Source organism: Symphalangus syndactylus, chromosome 3 (genome assembly GCF_028878055.3).
Source record: "Symphalangus syndactylus isolate Jambi chromosome 3, NHGRI_mSymSyn1-v2.1_pri, whole genome shotgun sequence".
Taxonomy (NCBI): domain Eukaryota; kingdom Metazoa; phylum Chordata; class Mammalia; order Primates; family Hylobatidae; genus Symphalangus; species Symphalangus syndactylus.
The window spans coordinates 134,514,884-134,541,728 of record NC_072425.2 but is presented as its reverse complement, the minus strand read 5'-3'; the positions used below and the strand labels follow the sequence as shown (position 1 = coordinate 134,541,728).

Sequence of the window (26,845 nt, the reverse complement as noted above, 5' to 3'; positions counted from 1 at the left end):
CACTCTGGATTGGCTGACTGAATCTGGATTGGCTGACTGACCTCTAGCCCACAGGTCTGGTCCAATCCCATCCGGGCTCACAGGTCACCCCCTCTGCTCTTCCCTTCTCCCCTTATGAGTCCCCCTGATTGGGCGAGTGAGGGACGGGATAGACTCTCTGCTGGATCTGCAAGCAGCAAGGGGAGGAGGCAGGGCAGCATTCAAGGGCTGAGGCCTGGGTGCTGATTTACGCTGGCCAGGGCCTGGTGCTTGGCCCTGCCACAGCTGTGGGATTTGGGAGCCATCACCTGCTCTCTCCAGCCAGGTAATGATCATAGTTGGCCTCACCAGCCCAGCCTCCAGGTGGCAGAAAGGTCCCCACCCTGGCCCATGCCAAGCTAAGGAGCCCCCTCTGGAGACCTGGGGCCCAGTGCCCACCCCCACCTCCACCGCTGCTGGAGGGAGGGAGGGAAGGGAAGAGAGAATGAGTCATTGTGATGATTTCCATGGCAATGATCATCCGGCTGTCTCTTTGGCCTCATTGATTTTGAGACTTCACAGACTAAGGAGCAACACTTTGACTCCTGCTTCATCAAACAGAGACAAAGAGAAAGGCTGGACACATCCTCTCATCAGGCCAGGCTCCCCGCCACGGCCCCCATTCTCAGAGGAGCAAGGAGTCAGCAAACCTCCTTGGGACCTCGCCAGGAGGTCTGCAGCCCTGAGCCAGCTGCAGGCTCTCCCCACCCTCTGCAGAGCCCAGGGAGGCCAAAACAAGTGGTTCATTTAGGGGACAGAAAGGTTCTGATCCTGGTTCATGTCCCAGTGCTCCTCACTATGCCCTGGGTAAATTAAGCATAGTCCTTCTCCCAGGGACTCAGTTTGCTCCTCTATTCAGAGGGGTCACCATCCTCCTGTCCCTTTCCCTCACCCACTAAGGCATGACTAGAGCTCAACAAGCGGGTTGCGTTCTGTTGTGCCAGTGGAGACTCGAGGGCATGTGTCGCCAGTTCCACGCCCCAGCATTCAGAAGCTGTAGCCTTTTGTGCTTCGGGGAGCTATAGGAAAGATGAAGATAAGCCTGAACCAACGAAACGTGGGAGATCTTACTGACCTCCCAATGCCAACAGTATCATTGGAGCAATCACATCGCATCCCAAACCTAACCCCAAAGTGGATGTTTGTGCAAAAGTTTCAAGGTCGAATAGAACAGTCTCCATGTGGAACAATCTCCATCCTTGCTCTGGGCCCCTGACAAGCAGGGAGGTTTTATTAAAGGGATAGGAGGGATGAACCTGCCCATGCATCCTCCCGTTCCAGTTTAAAAGTGCTTGTCCCTAAGGGTCTCATCTGGGCTCTTACCTCCTTCTTAGAGGCCTTAGCTAGTGGTGGCAAAAAAGCACATCACCACCACTTCACTGTCATCCCTGCAGTCCCCATGACCACAGCACTGAAGAGTTTCCAGATGGATCTGAGCTCCAAAGTACCATAAAGGGCAGAAACCAGACGAATCACAAAATTGTGTGCATCCTATGTTAGTTAAGGTGAAGGTGCCAGCAAACGCTCTAAGACAAAAGAGAGTCAAGGTTATCATGGGGCGGCTCTACTTAATAAGAAAATGCAGGCAGGCACAGAGCTTAGCAGTGCCTCCAAGCCCTGCCCTAAGTGGGCAGCCCAGAATTGCTCCCCCAATTACAGTTGAAGCCCCTCTGAATGGTGGGGCCAGAATAAATTGTTGGATCAGCCAAGTAATAACCAGGTGCTTCCTGAGCAGCCCCCGGATGTCCAGCCTGGTGACAAAGACTAACAGAGAGAAAGGCAAGACTGAAGCACCCTCCCTGCCCTCCAGGAACATATAGACTCGTTAGGAAGCTGGAACTGACCTTCAGGAAACAAGACAAGATCACCTGCTAAAATGTTTGGCACTAGAAGTGTGATGTGAGGTTAGAGAAGGAAAAACCCGAGGTGGACAGACGTGGTCAGATGGAGCTTCCCGGAGGGATGGGCTTGAGTTGGGTTTGGAAGGGCAAAGGAAGAAAGGAGGCATCGAGGTGGAAGGAGGAGCATGAGCAAAGACCCTGGGGGCAGGAAGCCCGGGCAGGCAGTGAGGCACTCACCTGACCAGAAGGTGGCTGCTGGAGACTAGAGTAATGGGAAGTATGGTTCTGAAGTCTGGACTTGATGCACTAGATGATAGGAACGATATTAAGATCTTGAGCATGGAATGGAAAGAAAACGGAACATTAAGAGTCATTCTGAAGGAACAAATACCAGGCCTTGATGAATGGGACAGAGGAGCTGGGAGAATCTAGGGCTCCAGGCTGAGAGATGAGGATGATGGTCCCACCAATAGAAATGGAGTAGATGGGAATGGAGGGGTGGCATGTTCACTGTGACTGTCAAAGTGGAGGTGACAGGGGGTGCCCTGAGCAGCCGGACACTGGCTGACACTCTGCCAGGATCCTCCCTAGAGCTATGTGCTAGACCAGACGAGCTTAAGGCTCCCACCCCCTGCCCCCTGCTTAAGTGACTCGTGACTCTTGTGACTGGCAGGTGTCCTGTCCTGAGCCAGAAAGCAATGAAACCAGGGGCTGAGCGCAGATTCGCCTAGAAGCCTGAGCCTCCACCCGCCCCTCCCTGCCTAGTCCTCTGGGCCTCTCAAGTCCACAGAGACTTAAGACATGGCAGAATTCAATTCTAAAGAGCATCTTCTCCTGTCTATGTTTGCTCGCACCCAGCCCTGGCACTGTTCATCCATTACACAGCAAAGAGCTTGAGCCAGGTGCTGGGGAGGATATCGGGGGCAAGATGGTCTTGGTCTTTGCACACTCCTGCACCTGCCTGCCTACCGCCAGCTGGGGCCTTTGGGGCTGGGAGCATAACAGGGGGTGCACTCCCCATAGAGCAGGGAATGTGAAGCCCAACCTGGCACCTAGGAAGCCCCCCCAACCTGGGCCAGCTCCATGGGACAGAGGCTTGGCTACCATCCCTGGGCACTCTGCACTGAGGTCTCATCACACACTGGATCCCTGCATTAGTTTCCAGTGGCTGCTGTCACAAAGTACCACAAGCTGCATGGCCTGAAACAACAGGAACTTATTCTGTCACAGTTCTGGGAGGCTGAGAGTCTGACGTCAAGGTATCGGCAGGCCCATGTGCTCTTGAAAGGCAAGGAGGCCTCTTTGCCTCTTCTGGTGGTTGCCAGCAGTCCTTGATGTTCCTCGCACTGTAGACACATCACTCCAATCCCTGCCTCCATCACCACATGGCCTTCTCTTCCTGTGGCTTCACATCCTCTTCCCTCTATGTGGGTCTCTTCTCTTCTTATGAGGACACCAGTCCTATCGGATTAAAGGCTCACCTTACTCTGGTATGACCTCATCTTAACTTACATCTTGATTACATCTGCAAAGACCTTATTTCCAAGTAAGTTCCCGTTCACAGGTACCAGGGGTAAGGACTTCAACATATCTTTTGGGGACGCAATTCAACCCACGACAATCCCATGCCCAGCCAGTGATCTGTTATTGATAACTCCATGCTTTCCAGCATCTGAAACTGACATGCTCTCCTTCCCTGCATCCTATAACTGCCGCTGTCTGAATGCAAAATAGTCTCTAGCCAAAAAATCCCTCTAGGTCAAGTCTAAAAGCCCAACACTCCTGTGCACAAAATCTCAGGTCAGGGTTCAGTAACCGGATCTCATATCTGGCCAGTGGTCTATGTAACTGGAAGCCAGCCACACCCATTCTGTATGTTGTGTTGTCTGTGGCTGCTTCCAGGTACAACAGCAGAGTTGAGTCCTTGCAACGGAGACTTATGGCCCACAAAGCCTAAAATATTTACTTCAGGCCCTTTACAGCTCTAGGGTATTCACAGCAATGACCCGGAAGTATCTTCCAAGTGATCAAAGGAAGGTGGCCTCTCCTTCTGTTTCTGAAAGGATTCTGATGTTTGGAGTCATTTTTCTCATATCTAAAATGGAAATAAAAAATACTTCCCACACCTTAGGGCTGTGTTTGGAGAAGGGAGGGTTAATGAGATAATTCATGTAGAGCATTAGCCATGGTGTGTGCACATAATAAGCTTTCAATAAATGTTAGCTATTATTATTACTATCATTTTTCCAACATTCTCGGGAAAGTAGAGGATCAGGCCAGGCACAGTGGCTCACACCTGTAATCCCACCTATCTGGGAGGCAGAGGAGGGTGAATTGCTTGAGCCCAGGAATTCAAGACTAGCCTGGGCAATCTGGCGAAATCCCATCTTTACAAAAAAATACAAAAATTAACCGGGCATGGTGGCACACACATATAGTCCCAGCTACTGAGGAGGCTGAGGCAGGAGGATCACTTGAACCCGAGAGATTGAGGCTGCAGTGAGCCATGATCATGCCACTGCACTCCAGCCTGGGTAACAGAGTGAGACTTTGTCTCAAAAAAATAAATAAAAAGTAGAGGACCAGGCCCGGCGTGGTGGCTCACACCTGTAATCCCAGCACTTTAGGAGGCCAAGGTGGGCAGATCACAAGGTCAGGAGATGGAGACCATCCTGGCCAACATGGTGAAACCCCATCCCTACTAAAATACAAAAAATTAGCTGGGCATGGTGGCGCGCCCCTGTAGTCCCAGCTACTAAGGAGGCTGAGGCAGGGAAATCACTTGAACCCGGGAGGTGGAGGTTGCAATGAGCCGAGATCGTGCCACTGCACTCCAGCCTGGTGACAGAGCGAGACTCTGTCTCAAAAAAAAAAAAAAAAAAAAAAAAAAGAAGAGGACCAGAGGCAGGGGGAAAACTGGGTCCCCATCTTCATTTGAGAATGCTCCCTGTCCTGCGCTTCTACTCTTTAGCAAGGAGCCAAGAGAAGAGGTGACTGGCCCCATTTTAAAGCTGGACAAAGTAAGGCCTGGTGAGTTTGAGGGCCTCAACTGGACCCCCAGTGCAGCAGAAACAGTTCTGCAGTCTAAGTCCCCAACCATTCTCTGTGACCCTCACCCCTACCCCTTGCACACATACTGTTCGGGCCAGTTCTGCTCCCTGTATTCTGCTCCCTGTGTACTGTAGCAGTGGACAGCCAGGGTCCCATGGGCCCCAGCTCCCCCGGCACTTCCCCACTGGCTGTTGGCGCTGAGGCTGATTGCTTCCATGCAATCTGAATTAATCTCATGCTTTAGGTGGAGCTTGGCTAATCAGGGGAGACAAGAAGCCGAAGTGGGTGCAATCAAATTAACAACGCCATGGCCCTGGCTCTTTAAGAAGGGAAAAACAAAGCAGGCACCAGAAGGCACCCCCTCCCCACTCCACCCCCAGCCTTTCCCAGGGGAGGCCTGGAGATGCTGCTGCTGCCTTCGAACGCTGAGTGAAGCGCTGCTCCCACCCACCCTGCCGACCACCCGGCGCGCCAACAATGCCCCTTTGTGGCGGCTTATCTCACACCGCCAAACAGCGCTGCAGCTCTTGTCGGGAGCTTGTTAACAAGGAGCAGTGACACAACGCTTTGGGGGGAGAAGGGAAGTGGGGTGGGGTGGGGAAAAGGAGGGGCCCCCTCACCTCTCAGGGGTGCATGTAATCGTTTCAGAAACAAAAGGCGATGAGAGCCTTGAACACACGGGCTCCCTGACAAGGTGGGTTCACAGAGCCCTTGAGAGGCTTCAGGGCACCTGCTGTCCCTTGGAAAAGCCTCTCCCAGAAGGCAAAGAGGACGTCCAAGAAGGCATTTTATCGTCCCCAAAGCATCATTTTTGGCGAAAAGCTCTATGAGAGTCCCGGAGAGATTTCAGTTAGACTTTCAGAAGGACTTCCTGACAAAGTCAAGTCCCTTCCTGATGAAGAACACCCTAAGTTTGCTGCCCTTCTTCCAATCCTGTTGCCTCTGGGGTTGTCCTGCCAGAGGCAGCTGCTGTCACAGAAGGTAGAGGAGGGCTCATCCAGCCCTGGGGTTCTTCTCCAAACCACTTGAGAATTACCTCGGGATAGGGATGGGGAATGCAGTTGCCCAGGCCCACCATGGAACAATAAGTCAGAGCCTGGGGGGCAGGGTGGGATCTGTGTAATATTTTTTAAAAGCTTCCAAGGTGATTCTCAGATGTAGCCAGGCCTGAGAACCTCCTCAAGACCCTCCCCCAGACCACCCACCTGGAAGTGCAGACTAGCCTAACCTCTTGGTCCCGTGGTTCCCAGACCAATCTTCTTTCCCCTAAATTCACGTGCATTTCTCTTCAGAGAAGCTCAGCTTGGCACCCCCATTCTTGGGCCCCTGATTCTACTTCGATGTCTACTGGCCTTCTCTGACATTCATGGGGTTTTTTGTTTTTTGTTTTTATTGAGACAGAGTCTCACTCTGTTGTACAGGTTGGAGTGCAGCGGTGCAACCTCAGCCCACTGCAGCCTCCACCTCCTGGGTGCAAGCGATCCTCCCACCTTAGCCTCCCAAGGAGCTAGGATTCCAGGCACACGCCACCATGCCCAGCTAATTTTTGTATTTTTAGTAGAGACGGTCCATGTTGGCCATGGCTGCTCTCAAACTCCTGACCTCAAGTGATCCACCTGCCTCGGCCTCCCAAAGTGCTGGGATTACAGGTGTGAGCCACCGCACCCGGCCAACATTCACATTCTTACTCACGTCGCGGATGAGACCACAAATGACCTGGACCATGGCCTGACTCTGCCACTTACTAGCCATGCGACCAGGGGCAATTTACTTATCTCAGCCTCAGTTTCCCCATCTGTAAAGCAGAAATAAAAATAGGGTTGTGTGAGGATTCCATGAATTAATGCAAGTAACAGAATCAGAACAGTACCTGGCACATAGTAAGCTCTCAGTAAACAGACTGTGATGATGATTATCATAGTCACGCCCATGAATGGGGTGAAGATGTGCCCAGGCTTCCTTTTGGAGTTCAACGTTCCATGACTCTGTTGCATTTTAGCAGCCTCTCCCAGCAGCCCATGGCATTCTCATCCTGTTCCTTCAACATCCTCCTTCCCAGACGCACTGCTCTCTCCTCTCCCTTGGGTATTCATAACTGAATCTTCACTCCCTGGTGACTTGGGGACTTGTCAGAAACACCAGCTGAGCTCCAATCACCAGAGGAAAAGAGGCCAGGAGACAAAGACAGGGAAGGCCAGACTCATGCTTCTCCCCAGCTCCTGCCTCCAGCCCCAGCCTGCCCTGGACTGGCCTCCTGGCCCTGCCAGCCCAGCCCTCCTCCAGCGTTCAGCCTCTTTCAAAATCCCCCACTCACCTTCACTCTCCCCAGAATCTCTCCATGTGGGGAAGAAAAACCTACACAGGAGAAGGCTAGGATAAACTGAAAGAAAGGCGCTGGCCAGTTGTCAGAGGACTTACAGCTCAGTCTCCTTCCTGCCACTCACCAGCTGTGTGACCTTACACAAATCACTGAACCTCTCTGGGCTTCCATTTCCTCACTGGTTCTGTAGGGGATAATAGACTCAGGCCAACTCCTTAATAAGAATGAAGCTGGAGGCAAAGGATGCAGCACTGCTTTATAAACTGCAAGGAGCGGGCCTGCCCCAGCTTATTAAGTGGGACCCCAGTGGAAGGGGGGATCTGGGGGCGCTGAGTAGGGGCCAAGTAGGAGCAGAGTTTGCAATCACCGTGGCAGGGTCTGGGGACCCCTAGAACTCTATCTCCACGCCTGGGGGTTGGTCAGAAAGTGTGTGGATGCCGGGAGTGAGTGAGGCAGCAGAGCTGTCTCGTTGTGTTTTAAAAATCTATCAGCCTCTCACATCAAATTAAAATGTAAATAGCAGCTGGTCCGAGCAGGACCTCAGGGGTGACAGGAGCCGGCCTGCGAGTAATTTCACAGACGGGAACCGGTTACATCGGATTCTGACAACTGTCTTGTTTCTGAAATTGATTTCCTCCCACCTCGGCTTGCTGCCCTGAAAGGGCCCTGGAGCAAGGGGAGGGGGTGATTCCTCTTCGGCTGTGGTGCCTTTCTCCTCTCCGTGGCGCTTCCTCTCCGAGGGGTGCCTGCCCATCACAACCAGCAGAAGGAAATCTGGAGTTTCCGCGTGGTTATAAGGCAGCTTCCTGAGCCCCAGTGGCCCAGCAAGGCTCCCAGCTCCCCTGAGTGAGCCTAAGTGTGGACTGGGACAGGCTGCCCTGGGACACTGGAGGAGGACGGCAAAGACAACCAGTAAAGCTCTCCTTTCCACAAATACGAGCCAAGTCCTGCAATAGAGATGCTTCTGCCCTGGAGAGTCTCACAGTCAGACACAAGGAGGCAAGGACGCTGCCGGAGGACAGTGCCATGAAGGGGACGCCTCACAGGAGAGGCCTGCATGCAATGTGGGGTGTCAGGGAAGGGCCCTGGAAGTCATCAGGAAGCCTCCATGGCCTTCACCAGAGTTTGCCCCAATTTGGTCATCACAGTGCCAGCCACTGTAACAGGCGCTGGGACTGTAACTGGGGCTTGAATGAAATGGGCTGTCTTCACACGAGGGTCCTCACTCCCTCAGGGTCTCAGAGAGAAGACCCTACCCCACCTAAAGCTGCTGTATAGGAAGGAGCTGTGTATTGAGAAGGAGCTCATCCACACCACTGTGCCTAGCCCTAGCCCTTCCCTCCCCTTCTCTCAAGTCCCCAGAAAGTCTCCCCTGTACCTCTGTTTGTAAAGAGAAATCAGATTTCTCTGGCTGTTAATTGAATTAGATTGCAGGAAAGCAGAAACGTTGTATTTCATTAAAGCCTCCTGTGCCCTACAGAGCAGTGAGGTGCTTTTGTGGCTGTCATTAGCATTTGTCACGCAGGACCCAGCCCTGTGCATACACCCCACCCTGGCTTTCCCGCCTGCACCCCTAAAGCAGCAGTCCTCACTGCCTGCCCCAGGAGTACCTGCTGCAGCTGCCCCGCCCCAAAGGCCACAGCTTTTTGGTGACAGCCAAATTCCATTTCCAAAAGCCAGGGGCTGTGTGCAAAGGTGGCAGACAGATGGCTAGAGGTGGCCAGCCCCCTTAGAGATGGAAGAACCACTTTCTGGAAGCCTCAGTTTCCTCATTTGAAAAGTGGAGATGATAAGACCTGCTTTCATGGTTGTTGTTGGGAGGAACCACTGAACGATAGGCTAAAAGGCAGAGGCATCCAGCTCAGGGCCTGCTTTGTCAGGGGAAACTGGGCATGTGAGAGGCCACGGAGCTTCGTTAAGAAATACATCGAGACGCAGGCTTTGGAGCTGGGGCATAATAACAGCGCCTACCTCAGATGAGTTCATTCATGCAAAGTACTTAGAATCCTTCCAGGACATGGTAAGCACCCAATAAAAGGGAAATATAAAAGTGTGTGTGTGGAGAGAGCATGTGCTTATGGACCGCAGCAGTGTGGGGAGATGTGTGTTAAACAAGCAAGTTAGGGTATTGACGTGCAATTGATCATTGCATCGGGTTATGTGTGTGTAATGCCTTGTGTGGGTTTATGGTAAGGGTGTCAGAGCATAGGCTGTGAGGGTGACTGTGTTTGTGACTGTCTGTTGCGGTGTGTTTCTGACACTGCCTCTCTGTGTGTGGTGTGTGTCTGTGTATGTGTGTGTGTCTGTGTATGTCAGGATTTGTACTCCTGGTGAGTGCATATGACCATCTCCCCAGGGAATTCGTGGTGGCTGCCTTCACCCAAAAAGCCCTGTGAGGTACAGCTGGTCTCCATATAGAGAGGGTTCAATCTTGTTTATTACTGCAACTCAGTGGAGCAGAGAGACCTTGTAGTCCAGAGCAAGAAGTAAGGGGGAGGTGGAAGAAGGTGAAGGATCAATGGGGCAGGCACCTATGCCCTGAACTTCCCCCTATTAAGGGGCTGCCTTGTTAAGCCCAGCAGTACAGCAGCCAGGAGGGCCGAAGCTCCTATTTGTGGGCACAGGAGGACACCGTGGTCCTTGGAGGCTGGGTGCAGGTCCTGATGGAGGGGCACGGTGGCAGAGTGCTCTGTTCTGGTTAGTTGGCAGAAGAAGAGGGGAAGAGGATTCCCTGCCTCTTACTGAGGACAAGGGGCTGAAAGCCCCCATCTGCAAGGACACAAGTACTCTGATTCATAGAATCACTTCATCAGACAATGAGCCACATTCCCAGACCATCCTTCCCTCTCCTGAGACCCGGGCACCCCCAAGGGCCCAAAGACAAGGGGCCCAGATCCAGGCCTTAATTGACTCCTTTCTGTGAGGCCACAGATTGTCTACTTCCAGTGCAGGGAGCTTGCCACTTCCCACTGTGGCCCTTTCCTCAAACAGCAGAAAATACTAGAACATTCCTTCTTAGCCCAAGTAGGAGGTCTTCGCTTCCCCCCTTGCAGTGTCTATCCCTTGCTCCCTGGGTTACTAATTCCCAGTTCTCAGCATGCTTTGAAGTCGGCCCATCTTATTGGTCACACTCTAGCCTGTCAATGTCCTTCATCAAATAAGGTCCCCAGAACAAGACCTGATATTTCTTGGTTAATGTTAGGAACAGATAACCTGAGCTTGTAATTATGAGTCCTAGAGAGCTGAGAAATCGCATTCCCAGTGGTACCGGGCCGCCCACCTTTCGCAGCATCGCTGTGTGTTCAGTACTGCCCTCTGCATCCCATCCTCTTTTAAGATGCTCTCCTGCTTACCAGCAACGTGACCTTGGGCAAATTGCTTCCTTGCATCACCTCAGTTTCTCCATTTGCCAAAGGAAGGGTCTGTGTCACTGATCTATACCAGTTCCATTCAGTAGAACCATAACATGAGCCAAATAATATGTAATTTGAAATCCCCTTTCTGTCACATGTTCAAAAAATAAAAAAGAAACAGGTGAGATTAATTATAATAGTATATTCTATTTAACTCCATACATCTAAAATATTAACAGGTAGTCAATATAAAACTTAATGACAGCCAGGTGCAGTGGCTCACACCTGTAATCCCAGCACTTTGGGAGGCTGAGGCGGGTGGATCACCTGAGATCAGGAGTTCAAGACCGGCCTGACCAATATGGTGAAACCCCATCTCTACTAAGAATGCAAAAATTAGCCAGGCGTAGTGGTACGCAATTGTAATCCCAGCTGCTTGGGAGGCTGAGGCAGGAGAATCACCTGAACCCAGGAGGCAGAGGTTGCAGTGAGCCAAGATTGTACCATTGCACTCCAGCCTGGGCGACAAGAGCGAGACTCTGTCTCAAAAAAAAAAAAAAAAAAAAGGTATTTTACATTCTTTTTTTTTCTTCCTACATTTTTGAAATCCACTATGTATTTTATACTTATCACATATCCCAGTTTGGGCTGGCTGTATTTCAAGTGCCCATTAGCCCCGTGTGGCCAGCAGCTGCTACAAATTCAGCAGAGCAGGTCTTCATCTGGGCTCTGCAATGCTAGGATGCTAGGATTCTGTGGAATCACCTGGCAAGTAACAACTGAAGCCAGTAACTTGTACACGTGTATTTTCTGAACTAGTATGAGTAACAGACATGGGTCTTATACAGCCTTGCACTTCCCAGATTCACTTCTAGGGGCAAGGCCTGGAAGGAAGCTGGCAGTACTCCCATGAAAGGATATACATCCATCTTACTGCACCAGGGCTCTGCTTTCCTTCTTGCCTGAGGCATGCGCCTTTCACATCCGCCATTTTCACATCCGCCATTTTCACATCCGCCATTTTCACATCTGCCATTTTCACATCCGCCATTTTGGGCATTCAGCAGACCCAGTTTAGCTAATTGGCTGATTGCATTCACCTGCGCTGGCGAGGATGGAAAAGGAAAAGACTTCTGACCTAGTTTTTTCTTTGGGCCTTTTCCATGGTGTCTGATAATGCATGTCAAGCCACACACCCTTTTCCACACCACTTGTACATGTGAAGTAGTCCTTATTACCTGGCACCCAGTTGTTTTGAATTCAGGGGCTCATTATACCAGTCCAGTGGGGTTCTGCCTATCAAGCCAGGACCGGCCAGCGCTGGCTGACACCAGTGGGTGTAGCGTATGACACAAGGAACCATTGGCCAGGCCAAGAAGAGCCACTTTGGACACTTCAATGGAGGTTGACTCTGGCCAGGTCATCTTTTGCCTAGGACCACATTCTCTGACATTTGCTTTCAGTACCACAGTCTATCTTCAGGCCACAGACCTAGGCTTTTTTCCTCTACCCAAAAAGACACTTGTCCTGACACACAAAATGAAAGACAATAGTCTATGTTGCACGTCACATGTTTCTATAAAAAAGAGCTCCTGCCTTGATGGAACCCCTTGGGGATAGGACGAGAACCCATGTTTATTAGCAGCTGCTGTGTGGCAGGCAGTTTACATATGTGGGTTCACTGTGTCCTCACAATGCTCCTTGCGGCTCACAGAAGTTAGCTTTAAGGGGTGGAAGGCCACATAGCTCGCAGCCACAGAAGCAGATCCCAGGCTGGCTTGGCCCCCAAGCCCCTCAAGCTTCTCTCCTCTTCCTGATGAATGGGCTCCCCTGAACTAGCCCTGAGCTAGGGGACTGTGAGGGTTGTGGTGTGTGGTGCTCATTGCCATCCTAAGCTGGTGGAAAGGTGAAGGTATGGTTGTTACCACACACAGCAGGGCTGAGGGGCCAAGGATCCCTGGGGACCCCGCTGTCCCTGGCTGCCCACAGGGCTGAACGAAGCTGACTAGAAAGGCAGGTTCCCTGAAGTGGGAATGGCATGTATGAATACACAGGTTGTATACTGCTCAAAAGTACATAGCCTCAGGGGTGAATGGGGTCTGAAACATGGTCCCTCCTTCATTGGCCAAGCTGTGGCTCCCGACACCAGGCAGCACCCAGCCAGAGGCATGGTGGGGGTGCCTTTGTAATTCACACACAGACCCTGGAAGGGTTAGTGCAGGCCCGCCTGGAGAACAGAACAGAGGTGTGCTGCAGAGCTGTGAAGTCCTCCTACCAAAGAAAGACTCTCCCTCCCAGCCCCACTTACACACGCGCGCGCACACACACACACACACACACACTGTTCCCCTGCTTCTCTGTGGCTTCAGCAGCAACCTCTCAGGAACAGGATTCCTCCCCAGGAAGGAGGCCTCAGGGCCCAATCCATGGGGGTCCCAGTCCCCAGTCCGCTTACGAGCCTCCCCGACACCCGAGCTCAATTCTCCGGTAAAAAATGGAGGCATCTGCAATGCAAGTCCCGATTTGTTGATGTAAAATCTTACTCTATATTCCACCCAGGTTTATACGAGTGAATTATGCAAATCTTTGATGGAAAAATATTCCTCCGCACATCCTTGAGAGTGTAAAACCTTAGTCAATAATTCATACTCGGATGTCTCTGCAGGCTTTTTCTTCATTATAACTTGCACCTCATTATTTGTCTTTTGCATTTTATTGTATATCCTAGTGTAATGCCATGCATTATAAAATTTATCTGCTTCATTATTTGATGAGCTGGGGCTGGGGAATGTGCTGAGAGGCTGGTGCGGGGGCCTGGGGGCCAGGGCTGTCGTCAGCATCAAGTCCTGCATGACAAGGCAGCAGAGGAGGTGGCTTGCTGTGTGGTGTGACTTCGGGGAGCCAGAAACCTCCCTTCATCCACCCTACTCCTGTCCCAGACGCCTCCTCACCCACGGACTGGTGTCAGATGGCACTGTGGCAGCTCTGTGGCTCCCTTCATTTCTTCAAAGGCTTGTTTGTCCATAAAAGTCAGATGTCCCTGGAGAGTTTGCTGGGAACAACTTTGTCTGAGCAGGCCTTTAAAACTAGGAGAGAGAAAAACCCTGAGAATACCCAGAAGGAAGGAGGAGAAAGGGCCAGCTGTCAAAATGGAGCAGAGACACAGTGGGGGTGGGGGGGCAGAGGGGAGGGGGCAGGCAGAGAACTGGGTTTTGACGACAGAAGACAAAGCCCCTTTTTGCACAATTGCCCAAAGCAGGCCCGTGACCAGGATAGGGTGAGCTGGTCTCTGCTGTGACAAGAGGTATTCCCCTGAATGGGGGTGGGGGTGGGAGATTTCTGATTCTTGCAGCCAACGACAGCCCCTCCCCATTTATATACTCCAGGGTGGCTCCTGGGCATCCCTCTTGAGACAAGAGCCACTGGAAGGCAAATTTTCCCAGAGAAGAAAAGGACAAAGGTAGTCTCCAGCAGCACCAAATCACTGACCTTCCTGGGACCTGCCCCGCCTATGTCTGCCTTGGAGCCTTGGCTCAAGCAGATTCTCTTGCCTGGGTGCCCTTCCCTCTGTTCTCTCCATTTAAGTCTTGCTGGGTCAGGGGCTGTGCATTTCTCCCAGCGTAGGACTCACCACTCTTCACTGAAATTGCTAGTCTTGTCTGTTCTCACCACTAGAGTGAAACTCCCTGAGATCATAGGAGTTTCAAACATGAGATCACGCCATGTTTGTCCTGTTCACTGTCAGCTCCAGAACCCAGGACAAGACCTGGCACGTAGTAGGTCAATAAATCCTTGCTGAATGGATGGACTGTGCTTTCCCCGATGCTCCTCAGTCAAAGTTAATGTCTCCTAACCCTTTGATAAAACATTCATCAGATTTTCCTCCAGTTCATGTTGCCGGTACAGGCATCTGTCTTCCCCTCCCTCCAGAGGTGAGGACCCTGTCTCATTGTCATGTGTACACCCCAGCTTGGCACGAGGTCTCATGATGGCATAAGTGTCCCATGTGTGTTTGTTGATTTGGGTGGAGGAGAAAGGGGACAGGGTTTCACTGCAGCTGAGACCATCTTTCCCCTGCCCCTTCCCTCCTGCTGCTGCCGCAGGTGCTCAGGCCCAGAGGAGGGGCTGGTGATTGATAGGCTTCTTGTCCGAGCAGTAGGGATGGGGGCTCCTGATGACCAGCCTGGGCTCTGGTTGTTTGCTGGTGATTTTCTCAGTCCCGTTAGCACTACTTGTGGATCTTACTTGTGGTGGTGGTGTCCAGGGTTTTCCTTTGTATTTTTTTGAAAGAACAGGGGGGAGATAAACAAGCCTTAGCTATAGAGAAAAAGCAGAGCCTTGGTGCTTTCAAGAAGGTGCTTAACCTGGGGTCCAGAGGCCGATAAAAGCTCTATAGATCTGATTCAGGGGGATCCATGAATGTGGGTGGAGGGAAAATCACATTTTTTCACTAACTTCTAAGTGAAATTTAGTATTCTTTCCATTTTGAACATAAGCGACAGAATGCAGCAATAGCAGCCCCTGTGACTGTCACCAGCAGAAATCCTCAGATATGCTCTCATCACATCACAGTGATTGCAAATATCTCAAAATATCACTTATACGCAGCACTATTACAGGATCACGGTAATATAAGACAGCAATTATATGAGCTACCGCTGGATCTTATTTTGTAAAGAGTAGTAAAGAACACATACTGATAGGTGATATATGATATCGAAGGTTTGCTTGTTCGTGTTTTTAATATTTGCATAACCATATTTCAATAGAACTGGTTTCCTTTATAGTTCTATGTATGGCATACCTGTAAAAGCATTCTGAGCCCAGGCCACTCCCTCCCCAGAGCAGGAATATGGGAACCCCTGGTGAAGAGGGAGACTGCCCCAGTCATGGATGGGTGTGGGAGAAGGGACAGGCCAGTGGAGTTCCCTGTACTCCTTTATTGGAGCCTCTCCTGGGGGAGGGACGGCTGGGGTGGGGGCTTCTGCGCAGGGCACGCGTGCCTCCTCCAGGCTGCCCTCCCGACCCTCACTGGGCCTCCTCCGCCTCCGCCCCCCAGTCCCAGCCATGATCACTTCCCACCCCAACACCACCATCGCCATCAAGGGTCATGCGAAGGAGCTGAACTGCACGGCACGGGGTGAGCGGCCCATCATCATCCGCTGGGAGAAGGGGGACACGGTCATTGACCCTGACCGCGTCATGCGGTACGCCATCGCCACCAAGGACAATGGCGACGAGGTCGTCTCCACACTGAAGGTGAGCGCCCCCACCCCAGTCCTGAGGGACCCCAACTCTCAGAGAGTGGGGAGCCTGCAGCTATCACGTCTGCATCCAGAAGGCAAATGGGGAGCCTGGGAGCCCCTCCCCATACCCCAAAAATGTACCTCCCCTTTCCCACCTATTTCCCCTCTCCATCCAGGAATCTCTGTCTCAGAACTTCACTGTATCTCCTTTCTGACAACCCCACAGCAATCAAATGTGGTTTCCTCAGTCCTGCCTTCTTTTCTGGAACCCCCAGGGCTCCATTGTCCCTTTTGGGACCCCTCAGCCCCTCCCTCTCTCCTGTATCCCTCAGCCCCTCCCACTCTTCTGGACCCCCTCAGCCCTTCCCACTCCCCTAGGATTCCTCAGCCCCTCCCTCCCTCCCTTTGGTGTCCCCCAGCCCTTGACAAAGCCCCTGTGGGTCCCCCTCCCAGAACAAGAGGGCCTTGCTGAGAGCCCTGGAGTGGCCCCTTCAGCTGACCAGCTCTAAAAGACTCTCCCTGTTTCCTCCCTCTCCTGCCCCTGCTGGTGGTCTCCCAGCTCAAGCCTGCTGACCGTGGGGACTCTGTGTTCTTCAGCTGCCATGCCATCAACTCATATGGGGAGGACCGGGGCTTGATCCAACTCACTGTGCAAGGTACCTTCACCTGCCCCACCCTTCCCATCCCACCTCCCCAGGGCCCAGGGGCCCACTGCTAACTCCACCTCAAAGAGCAGGGGCCACAGCCTAGGCCATGGTAGAGGATGACGGGAAACTGCCTTCTGGGGAAAAGCCTCCCTCCACCTGCCCTCCTGCCCAGAGTAGGAAAATAAGACCTTTCCAGGAACTTAGACAGCAAAAGTTTGCAATGGCTACAGCCGCTATAGATTCCACTGCCCCTTCTGGCGAGGGGTGGAGGAGTCAGGTTCCTGGGTCCAGGCCCCTGCAGCAGGTGTGGGAAAGGAAAGTCAAGCTGGGAAAGTTGGAAGCAGAAAAATGCCATCAGCTAACAGGAATCCCTGCAGGAGAGTCAGCCCTCTCCCAGGCCAAGAACAAGATGGTAGCAAGACAGGAGAGCAAGCCAGTCCTCCTCAGCCTCTGAGCCCGGCTGCTGGCCTCCTCCAGCCCCCATCCTGCTCAAACCCTAGGGTGCCAGAATCCTTGGCTAGACCCAGGTGACGCCAACCCCCAGAGGCCAAGCTCCCTGCTGCCCTCCTCACTTCCCTCCCCTCCCCTGCCGCACCCTAGAGCCCCCTGACCCCCCAGAGTTGGAGATCCGGGAGGTGAAGGCCCGGAGCATGAACCTGCGCTGGACCCAGCGATTCGACGGGAACAGCATCATCACGGGCTTCGACATTGAATACAAGAACAAATCAGGTAGGCGCTGGGCCAGGAGGGCGACAGCGTGGCCTGCCATGGCCCCTTGTGCCACGTGCCCTGCCTGTGCCCTCTGGGAGGACAGCCCCTGAGCCTCAGGGCTGCCCATCCCAGCTAGACACACAAGCACCCACCAGTGCACAAGCAGCTGTGGCTTCTGAAGGGAGGGACACTGGCCGGGCTAGGAGTCCAGGTGGAAGATGGAGACCCCCAGTTGATGGGTAGTGATGTCAGATCCTTTCCAGGACTGTCCCTGGGCCAGGGTCCCCAAGGGTGGTCTGATTTGAAGCCATGTAAAGGCACTGAACCCAGAGCTGTGGGCTGTCTCTGGCATCAGAAGCATCACAGATTTGGCCAGGTCATACAGGTGCTCCTGGTCTGGGATGAGGAGGATGATTGGAGATCAGAGAGCTAGTCTTAAGAATGGTCCCCATGAGTGGCAGATAGGAGGCCCTGGAAAGGCTTGGACCTAAATTTCCTCTAAGAGCCCTTCCCAGCTGGGCGCAGTAGCTCATGCCTGTAATCCCAACACTTTGGCAGGCTGACGCGAGTGGATCACCTGAGGTCAGGAGTTCGAGACCAGTCTGGTCAACATGGCGAACTCCATCTCTACTAAAAACACAAAACTTAGCCAGGCGTGGTGTTGCACCCTTGTAATCCCAGCTACTCAGAAGGCTGAGGCAGGAGAATTGTTTGAACCCATGAGGCAGAGGTTGCAGTGAACCAAGATCGCACCATTGCACTCCAGCTTGGGCAACAGAGTGAGACTCTGTCTCAAAAAAAAAAAAAAAAAAAAACCCTTCCTAGAGCCCTCCTCTCAGATGCCAGCTGGCTGCTGTGTGGCTGCCCCGCCACTGTGAGGCACTGTGGGGCGCCATGGGCACCCTGCATCTGGAGAGACTGTGGTAGGTCCCATGGTCAGGTGGCAGGAATGGCAAGGAGGGGCCTCGGGGGGAACAGAGTGCACCTGGGTGGCTTCACAGCAGGGTGAGAAGAAAACAGATGTCTCACTCTGGATCCTTTGTACCTTTTGAATTCGATACCATAAGCCTGTATTCACTCCTCAAAATAATTACAAATTAAATTAATTACAAATAAAGCATAGAAAAGAGTAGAATCTAGATTACTCAATCTTCCTGTTTCCTTCCCCCACCAGCTCAGCTCCTCTTGTAGGTCCTTACTTAGATAGAAGGTTTTGTTTTCTCCTGAAGCTTCCAGACCCTTCTTCTCCCACTTAGCACGGCAGTGGCCATTGGCCGGCCGGCTGTCCTCTCCTCTTGATTGGCCAAGTCCTGTTACCTTTGCATTGCCAGCACCTGGCACAGGGCCCGGCCACATGGTAGATGCTTAGCAAGTGTTGGCGAGTGAGTTGAAGTGGGACGTGAAAGCGAATCTCTGAGCTGCATTCACCCCTTGAGAAGCCACTCTGTCCGGGACCCTGGGTCAGTCATCTTTGATACACATGTCTACAGAGACAAACCCTATTCTCAGACGCTTCCGGTCTAGTTGCGATCAGCCACCCAGGAGTTCAACCTGAGTGCAGGAAGGCCGCAGATCCAAGGAGGGGCTTCAGCAAACAGGGGTTGTCCAGGAAGGCATCTGTCTGGTCCCCTGTAGAAGCTGCACTGAGATAGGTCTTGGGTACTGTAAGGCAACAGGCCAAGATCTTGAGAAAATGAAGGACAGAGACCAAGTGAGGGTGCAGTGCACACCAGGAAGTGGTCTATGATCTACCACAGGGCTCATAGATGCAATTCATGGGCAATAAATCTACAAAGGTGTTTTGGGGCCAGGTTGGGAGGGAGGCATCTGGGCTGAGCTTTCACTTTGCTGGGAAAGGTCACTGAGAGCCGCTAACAATGTCTGAGCTCCCGGGAGCAAACACGGTGCCTTAGAAGAATGAATGTGAGTGGAAGAAATTGGTATCCAGGAGAAAAGAAAAGAGGCCACTGCAGCCCTGCAGCTGGGGAAATGTGATGAGGCAAAGGGGACGAAAGGGATGTGTCCATGTCACATCTCAGGGCTCCCTGAGGTTGGGCACAGGCCACCCAGGAGTAAACAGGAAGGGCTGGGTCCAGAGGGTGACATCCCACACGGCACTGCACACACCGCCTCCCTGCCGGCACACATCTGGGATGGGAGGTGGATGCCTGGGCTGTCGCTCGCGACCCTCCCCCCATTCCTCCTCCCCCATGCTGCCCTGATGCCCGCAGCCCCTCCACTGACCAGTCTCTAATGTGTGGGAGCCTCTCCTGGGGCACCGCTCAGCAGGGGCAATGTGGAGAACATCACACATCTGGAGAGCAAGGCAGAAGGGAAGGTGGAAAGGGAAGATGCTATTCTTAGAGCACATCCATGTCTTCCCCTTCTGGCTCGCTGCAGAATGAAGAACTGCGGTAGACCACCCCAGCTAGGAACGCCAGGATGGGTGGGGAGGGTAGAGGGAGGGATAATGAAAGCTCAACTTCAGTCTCTGCCTACCACAAGGGCTTTGCACTCTTAAAGAACTAAGTCACAGGACCCAGAGCACTGAGAAGGCAGCCGGTCCTTTCCACACCTTTGGGTGGGATGGCTCCAGCACAGCGCACCCAGGCAGGCATCTGTCACATCCTGGCATTTAGGAACAGGAGTGCCATGAGAACTGCAATGTGCTATCATTGGAGGCCGGCAGAGACCCTGGGCATGGCACAGCTTCCCCATCTGTGAAGTGCGGGCGGTGATGCCTACCTCATGGGATTGTTTAGAGGATTAGAGAGAAAGCATCTATGATAGCATGAGGCTAGAGCAAACTTTTAATAAATATAAGTTCCTCTGTCTCTTCTAACTCAAATATCTTGCGCAGCAATTTATAGTCCTGTGGGACTTGCAGGCTGAAATATATGTGTCTGTCAGTCAGCCACATGTACTGAGTGCCAATTTTATTTGCAGAATCATGCACCAGCCATGTGGTAGAGGAAGAAAAAGAAATAGGAGACAGAATGTTGCCCTTGGAGCTTACAATGCAGTTGGAGTGAGAATATACACATACACACACACACACACACACACAACACATCCACACACACTTTCAGAACCATTACAAAGCACTATCCAATCAAGTGTAATATGCCACAAACTGTATTAGGTGAGAACTGAAAAAGGTATCCAAGGGAACAGAGGATGACTCAAAGAAAGGAGGGGGTGTGCACACGTGTGTGTGTGTGTGTGTGTGTGTCTAAGGACAGCTTCCTGCACCTGTGGACTAGTGGAACAAGAACCATTGGCAAAGCCGAAGACTTGGGCTGACCAAGTGTCAGAGCTGCATGATCTTTAGCGAGTACTTAACATCTTTGGGCATCTCCTTATGTATAAAATGGAGACAGTAACATTTCATTCTCAGGGGGGCCATGAGGATTTGGGGAGTGTGATGACATACATGGAGGTGCCTAGCACCCAGCCTGGCACATGATAACCTCCCACAGATTCCTGTCCTGTGTCTCTGCTTCCCCTCTCCACTTCCCCCTGCCCCAGGCCACACCCATCCTGGGTCCTGACCATCGGCTCCCGACCTTCTTTGCCCCAACTGTGCCTTTGCCAGGATTTCTGCCATGTTGCTTATCATGCTAATTTTCCAAGAGAAATTACCGAGTCTGCCCTTTCTAAGCCATCCCACTCATGCTGACTTCTCCTGGCCCCAGGCAGCAGAGTAATAATACATGAATGCCGAATGATAAATAGCACCATCCACACAAATCTATCAGATGGCGCTGTGCAGATTTAAAAATGCAGACACCACATCTCTGCTTCAGCAAGCACAAAGCAAGGATGGGTTCTTTGAGGATGGCCCTCCCCTACACCAGCCTCATAGCGCAAGCTGGTGTAGGGGCTGTGCTGGCCACCATGGGGTGAGCTGGCCTGGCGTGGCATGGTGTTCTGTGGGAGCTGGAGTGTGGCTGTCAGAGGGACTGGTGTTGAGATGTCGTGAGCTGTCGTTGTGACACAGGAAGCCTCTTCTCCGTGCTGTGAAGAGATTGTCATGGGGGTCTCAAAGGCGTGATCCGAGGAGAAAATTAGAGATGCAGAATGGATGTGCTTCCTGAGCCCAGGCAGCTAAACACTCCAGATGTGGCTTTTCTCCAAGCTGCGTCCCCTCCACAGTGAATGTATCCCCTGAAAAACCAAAGATTCCCAGTCCCCTCTCAGCAAGCAGCCCACAGAGCAGAAGGCACTGACATCTCCCCAGCCGCTTCCTTATTTTTAAGAAGAATATTTTGCATCATAAACCCTTTGATGAAGAAAGGGAGAGAGAGCCCTTAATGAAATATGTTAATCTGCGTAAGCCAGGCTCATATGAAAGGGAATATTAAAAGAGACAATATTCACCAAAGCCAGCTCAGTACTCTGAGAACTGAAAAGGAAAAGGAAGAAAATAGGGCCCCTGGTCTCAGCTATTCAGGGTCAGGGAGATGACAGTGATCAAGTTTGGCAGATCAGCCAGAGACCTCCAGATCTGACTCTGGTGCATTAGCCTGGAAAAGTTGTGGAGAGGGAGCTATTTTGTGCTAACACCCAAGATGGTTTGGGAACAGAAGGTCAAATCCACCTGCAAACTATGGGCGGCAAAAGCAGAAAAAAAAAGGAGTCGTTCTCCAGGACACTCCTCTGCCCAACCTTCCTGTGATTTGCAGCTGAGCAAGGCAAGGAGGGGAATGGCAAAGAGTACACTGTGGCCACAGAGTGCAGAGGAACTCCAAGTCCCAAGTAAAGGGGAAAAACAGTGGGTCTGGTTTAAAATCAACAGCACATTTTAAGTGCCCAACACATGTGAAATTGGGGAGAGGACCAAAGTTTTAGACATGGCTCCTGACTTCAGGGAGCTTAGCATCTCCTTGGGCAGTTACCACCAAACAGTGAACCCTTGAAAGAAGATACTGTGGACTGAGGAGGGGCTCTAAATGCTGGAAGAGTTCAGAGGAGGAGAAGAATAGAGAAAGAGAAGGCTGGGGAGGTGAGAAGGAGCCAGATGTTGCAGGGCCTGGGTCAGGTTGTGAAATTTTACCTTTATCCTGAGAACAAGGAACAACTACTGAAGAATTTTATGTCAGGAATGGCAGCATCAGATTTGTGTTTTGAGAAGACTACTCTCAGACTCTCAGGGCCAAGATGGAAGGCTCACCTGTAAGAGGAGCTCGACTGTATTTGTAGAGCGGACGATGACTGCAGTGTAGAGAACAGATGAAAGAAACAGGGTACGCTGAGCACGTGGAGGGCTAGGGAAGAGGCCATTTCCCTGGTCTAAGGAGGGATGACAGTGGCTAAGCCTGAGGTAGAGATGGGGATGGAGGGAAGTGGAAGGATTCAAGAATGACACAGAGGCCAGGTGCGGTGACTCACGCCTGTAATCCCAGCACTTTGGGAGGCCAAGGTGGGCAGATCACGAGGTCAGGAGATCGAGACCATCCTGGCTAACACGGTGAAACCCCGTCTCTACTAAAAATACAAAAAAATTAGCTGGGTGTGGTGGCATGTGCCTGTAGTCCCAGCTACTCGGGAGGCTGAGGCAGGAGAATGGCAAGAACCCGGGAGGCGGAGCATGCAGTGAGCCGAGATCACACCACTGCACTCCAGCCTGGGCGACAGGGCGAGACTCCATCTCAAAAAAAAAAAAAAAAAAAAAAGGACACAGAACACAAAAGCTATCCCACTTGATAAGGAGAAAGGGAGAAGGAAGAGTCAAGAAACTGATAATGGTGGTGCCATTCAAGATGGAACCCAGGAAGTTGCTGGGTAAGCAGGGTGTATGGTCAAGAGTTCTGGCTTGGACAGGTTGAGTTTGAGGTGTCCATGAAACATCCAAGATGAGCCGCCAACTAAAAAGTTGGCTATAAGGTCTGGAGTCGGAAGGAGAGGCCCAGGCTGGATATTAATCTGGGAGGTATCTGCGCGGAGATGAAAATAGAATGCATGGTTGGGGAAAGTGCATGACAAGAGAGAAGGAAGCCTCGGGTGGAGCCTTGATGAACTCGAACCATTCCTCGTAGGGTAGAGGAGGATGCACCTGCACAGAGACAGAGAGAAGCTGGCCCAAGAGATAAGCAAAAGGCCAGAGAGTGTTTTATTAGGGAGCCGAGGTGGGGTGGGGGGTGTTTCCTGAAGAAGGGAGAGAGGTCCAAGTGTTGAATACACCCAAGAGCCAGGAGGGAAATTGGGTTTGGTGCCGCGAAGGTCACCTCTGCTGTGGAGAGGGAGCACTGATGTCGCAGGAGGATGTGAGGAGTAAATGGTGAGCATTTAAATTGCCCAGCGCTGCACCTGGCACACTGCAGGTGCTTGGTAAATATTAGTGCCTCTTCTCCAGACACACCGCCCCTGTCTCCTCCCTCTGCCTGCACTCATCAAAAATGAATGCACTGACTTGTGCTCCCTCTCCCTCTCCTATAAACATGGGCACATCAGATGTGACTTATGAGCTGGCGCCAGCTCCCAGGATGCCACAGAGAGAAGGGAGCACCTGCCTCCACATGACTAGCCTGTTCTGTCCCAAACCCACAAGCAAGTGCCCACAGCAGGTAGGAGCCTGCATATTTGCAATTCCAGCTTAACCTGCCAGCCACAAAGTGACCCTCCCATGGTTAGGGTGTTTTAAAATACAAAGAGAAAATAATGTGTTTTTGAGCACCAACAGCCTGCCATTTTGTTTCTCTGGCTCGTGAAACCAAAGAATTACATGCAAAACTACAGATGGGGAGCTGGGCCGGTGCCCTTCACAGATGCTAAGCCTGAGCAGCTATAAGTGGTGTTTTGCAAACCATCAAGATCTCAACTAACCAGAAATTGGAGGCCTGGGGCAGTGTCTTCTGGTGAACCAATTCTCCTGATTTTTCTGGCATTAGATTTTTTTGTTTTCTTGTTTTTTTTTTCATTTTTGAGATGGAGTCTCGCTCTGTTGCCCAGGCTGGAGTGCAGTGGCATGATCTTGGCTCACTGCAACCTCCGCCTCCCGGGTTCAAGCAATTCTCCTGTCTCAGCCTCCCGAGTAGCTGGGACTACAGGCACCCACCACCACGCCCGGCTAATTTTTGTATTTTTAGTACAGACACGGTTTCACCATATTGTCCCAGCTGGTCTCAAACTCCTGACCTCAAATGATCCACCCGCCTTGGCCTCCCAAAGTACTGGGATTACAGGCGTGAGCCACTGTGCCTGGCCTATCCGGCATTAGTTTTAACCAAAAAAAATTTTTTTTAGTCTTTCTAGAATGTGCTAGCCTCCTTTCCTGATTTAGGATTTAAACTGTGGTGATACAACTTAATCTTTTCTACGGAGAATTTTTCACAATACCCTACTGTGGATTTAAAGGCAGAAAATTAGACGGAATAGTGACACCTGGACTTGCCCTGGGAACATTTTTCAGCCCTACTGTCAGCTTGTTTCCTTGTGATTTGCCTTTTTTTCTTTTCCAAGTAAGGTGCCAAAACAGTTTTTTGGTTAAGAATCCCGGGTGTGGAAGGTCCTAGCTGAGGCATTTTTAATTGCAACCCCTTCCCGTTTCCTCTGGAGACCCCTAATAGGTGCGCAGCAAAAATATATTGAACAAATGACTGGATTCCTCTGGAGATGCAGGGTGTTCATCGTCACAGTATGGGTCTAGGCACTGTTTGGTCACACCTGAATGGTATTTATCTGGTACTTTCCACCTCCTACAATTTTGCTAAACATCAGCCCTGAGATAGACTACCAGTCTCCCTGGATAAATCGTGAACATGTTAATCTCTTTGGTGGCCCCTAACCGTAATGACTCTGAAACCATCCCCCTGTCGATGAAGGAAAGAGAGTGGGGTTTGGGCTGGGGACTCTGGTACTTGGCCTGTCCCCCTCAACCCTGACATATAACACTCAAGTTCATCACCTCACAAGTGCACAAGGAAAAGAAATACAGAAGCACACACAAAAGGAGAAAGGGAGAGGAGACTTAGCCTCCCACTTTGCATGGGGGCCACCGGGTAAATGGGGTGTCTCACTGTTAGACCAGGTCACTGATGTGAGGAGAGACCCAGGAAGAAGGGCACTGGCCAGTCAGACCCTCAGGGATAGCAAACAGATGGTGATCTTGGCAGGGACCTTGGGGAACGTCTCGTCCGACCTCTGCCTGAAGTTTGAGCTTACAGGCTGGCCAGTAGCAGAGGACAGTCAGGCTTCTCCCAAGCTGGAGCTGCATGGGACAAACCCCTTGCACCGTCTATGAAGTTGTTCAGGCCTGTGCCCTCTCTGCAGTCTGTGTGAGGTGGACCCCTCGGGCATCCAACTGTGCTGTGCTGGTACTTCAGGCTGGGAAGGGGTCCTGGAGTTTGCCTGGCCGTGCTTTGACACAGGTGTCTTCTCTCCAGATTCCTGGGACTTCAAGCAGTCCACACGCAACATCTCCCCCACCATCAACCAGGCCAACATCGTGGACCTGCACCCGGCATCGGTGTACAGCATCCGCATGTACTCCTTCAACAAGATCGGCCGCAGTGAACCGAGCAAGGAGCTCACCGTCAGCACGGAGGAGGCCGGTGAGCACCTCGCCCAGCCTGCCTTGCCCGTGGCCTCGGGGATCAGGGCCACCGGGGGCCTACAGTGATCCTGTTCATTGGCAATGAGCTTGCAGTTAGAGGGGGTGGGGTGGGGAAAAGCATCCTAACAGATGTTTGTGTCTACCTCTGGATCACTGGAGGCTCCTCTGTTTGACCCTTTGCCAAGCTAGGTTCTAGACACTGGGTTTGGGGGAGCTATCTGTGGTTCTGCCCCACTCCCCTGGCCCCAGCATCTGGAAAGATCTATCTGCAAAAGATAGGGTACTAGGGCCTGGATCATTTTCTATGACCCTCATCATAGAGTTTTCTTGAAAGTTTAAACAAGATTTCTCTTGCTATGTTTTCTTTTGTTATCATGTAATACAAAATAATGCAGAAAAGGCCGAGGGTGTTGGCTTATGCCTGTAATCACAGCACTTTGGGAGGCTGAGGACGGTGGATCACCTGAGGTCAGGAGTACGAGACCAGCCCGGGCAACTTGGCGAAACCCTGTCTCTACTAAAAATACAAAAATTAGCCAGGCGCGGTGGCGCATGCCTGTAATTCCAACTAATCAGGAGGCTGAGGCAGGAGAATCGCTTGAACCTGGAAGGCAGAGCTTGCAGTGGGCCAAGATCGCACCACTGCACTCCAGCCTGGGGGACAGAGCAAGACTCCATCTCAAAAAAAAAAAATGCAGAAAAATACACATGACATATATGTGCAGTTTTATAAACAAGCATAAGGTAAACAATGAGTATAACCAACACTCATTATCAAGTAGCCAGCATGGCAGAAGTCCGCCATGTACTCCTTTCTGGTCATAACATCACCCCTTCCCTTGAAGTAATCAATATCCTGACTTTTGTGATACTAATTTTCATTCTTTTCTTTTTTGTACTGTCACCACAATGTATATGCAATAAAATGTATAATTTAGTTTTCCCTATTTTCCAGTAGAATGTATTCATGACATCATAATTCATATATTCTTCTGTGTCTTCCTTGTTTTAATCAATATTACTTTTGCAAGCTTCATTCATGTCATTAGCATAGCTATATCATTTATGCTTTTTCAGTGCTGTATAGTACTCCATTATAGGACT

The 26,845-nt window shown here is 51.5% G+C and overlaps 1 protein-coding gene across 1 annotated transcript in view; it reads left to right on the top strand.

Moving 5' to 3' along the window:
• The window catches only part of DSCAML1 (DS cell adhesion molecule like 1), a 379,006-nt gene that overhangs the window by 302,417 nt on the left and 49,744 nt on the right, over positions 1-26,845 (top strand). The window contains exons 12-15 of the mRNA XM_055273293.1: positions 15,643-15,842; positions 16,389-16,485; positions 17,077-17,205; positions 25,572-25,739. Of these exons, the coding sequence (XP_055129268.1) occupies positions 15,643-15,842; positions 16,389-16,485; positions 17,077-17,205; positions 25,572-25,739 (594 nt within the window). The remainder of the gene's footprint in view (positions 1-15,642; positions 15,843-16,388; positions 16,486-17,076; positions 17,206-25,571; positions 25,740-26,845) is intronic.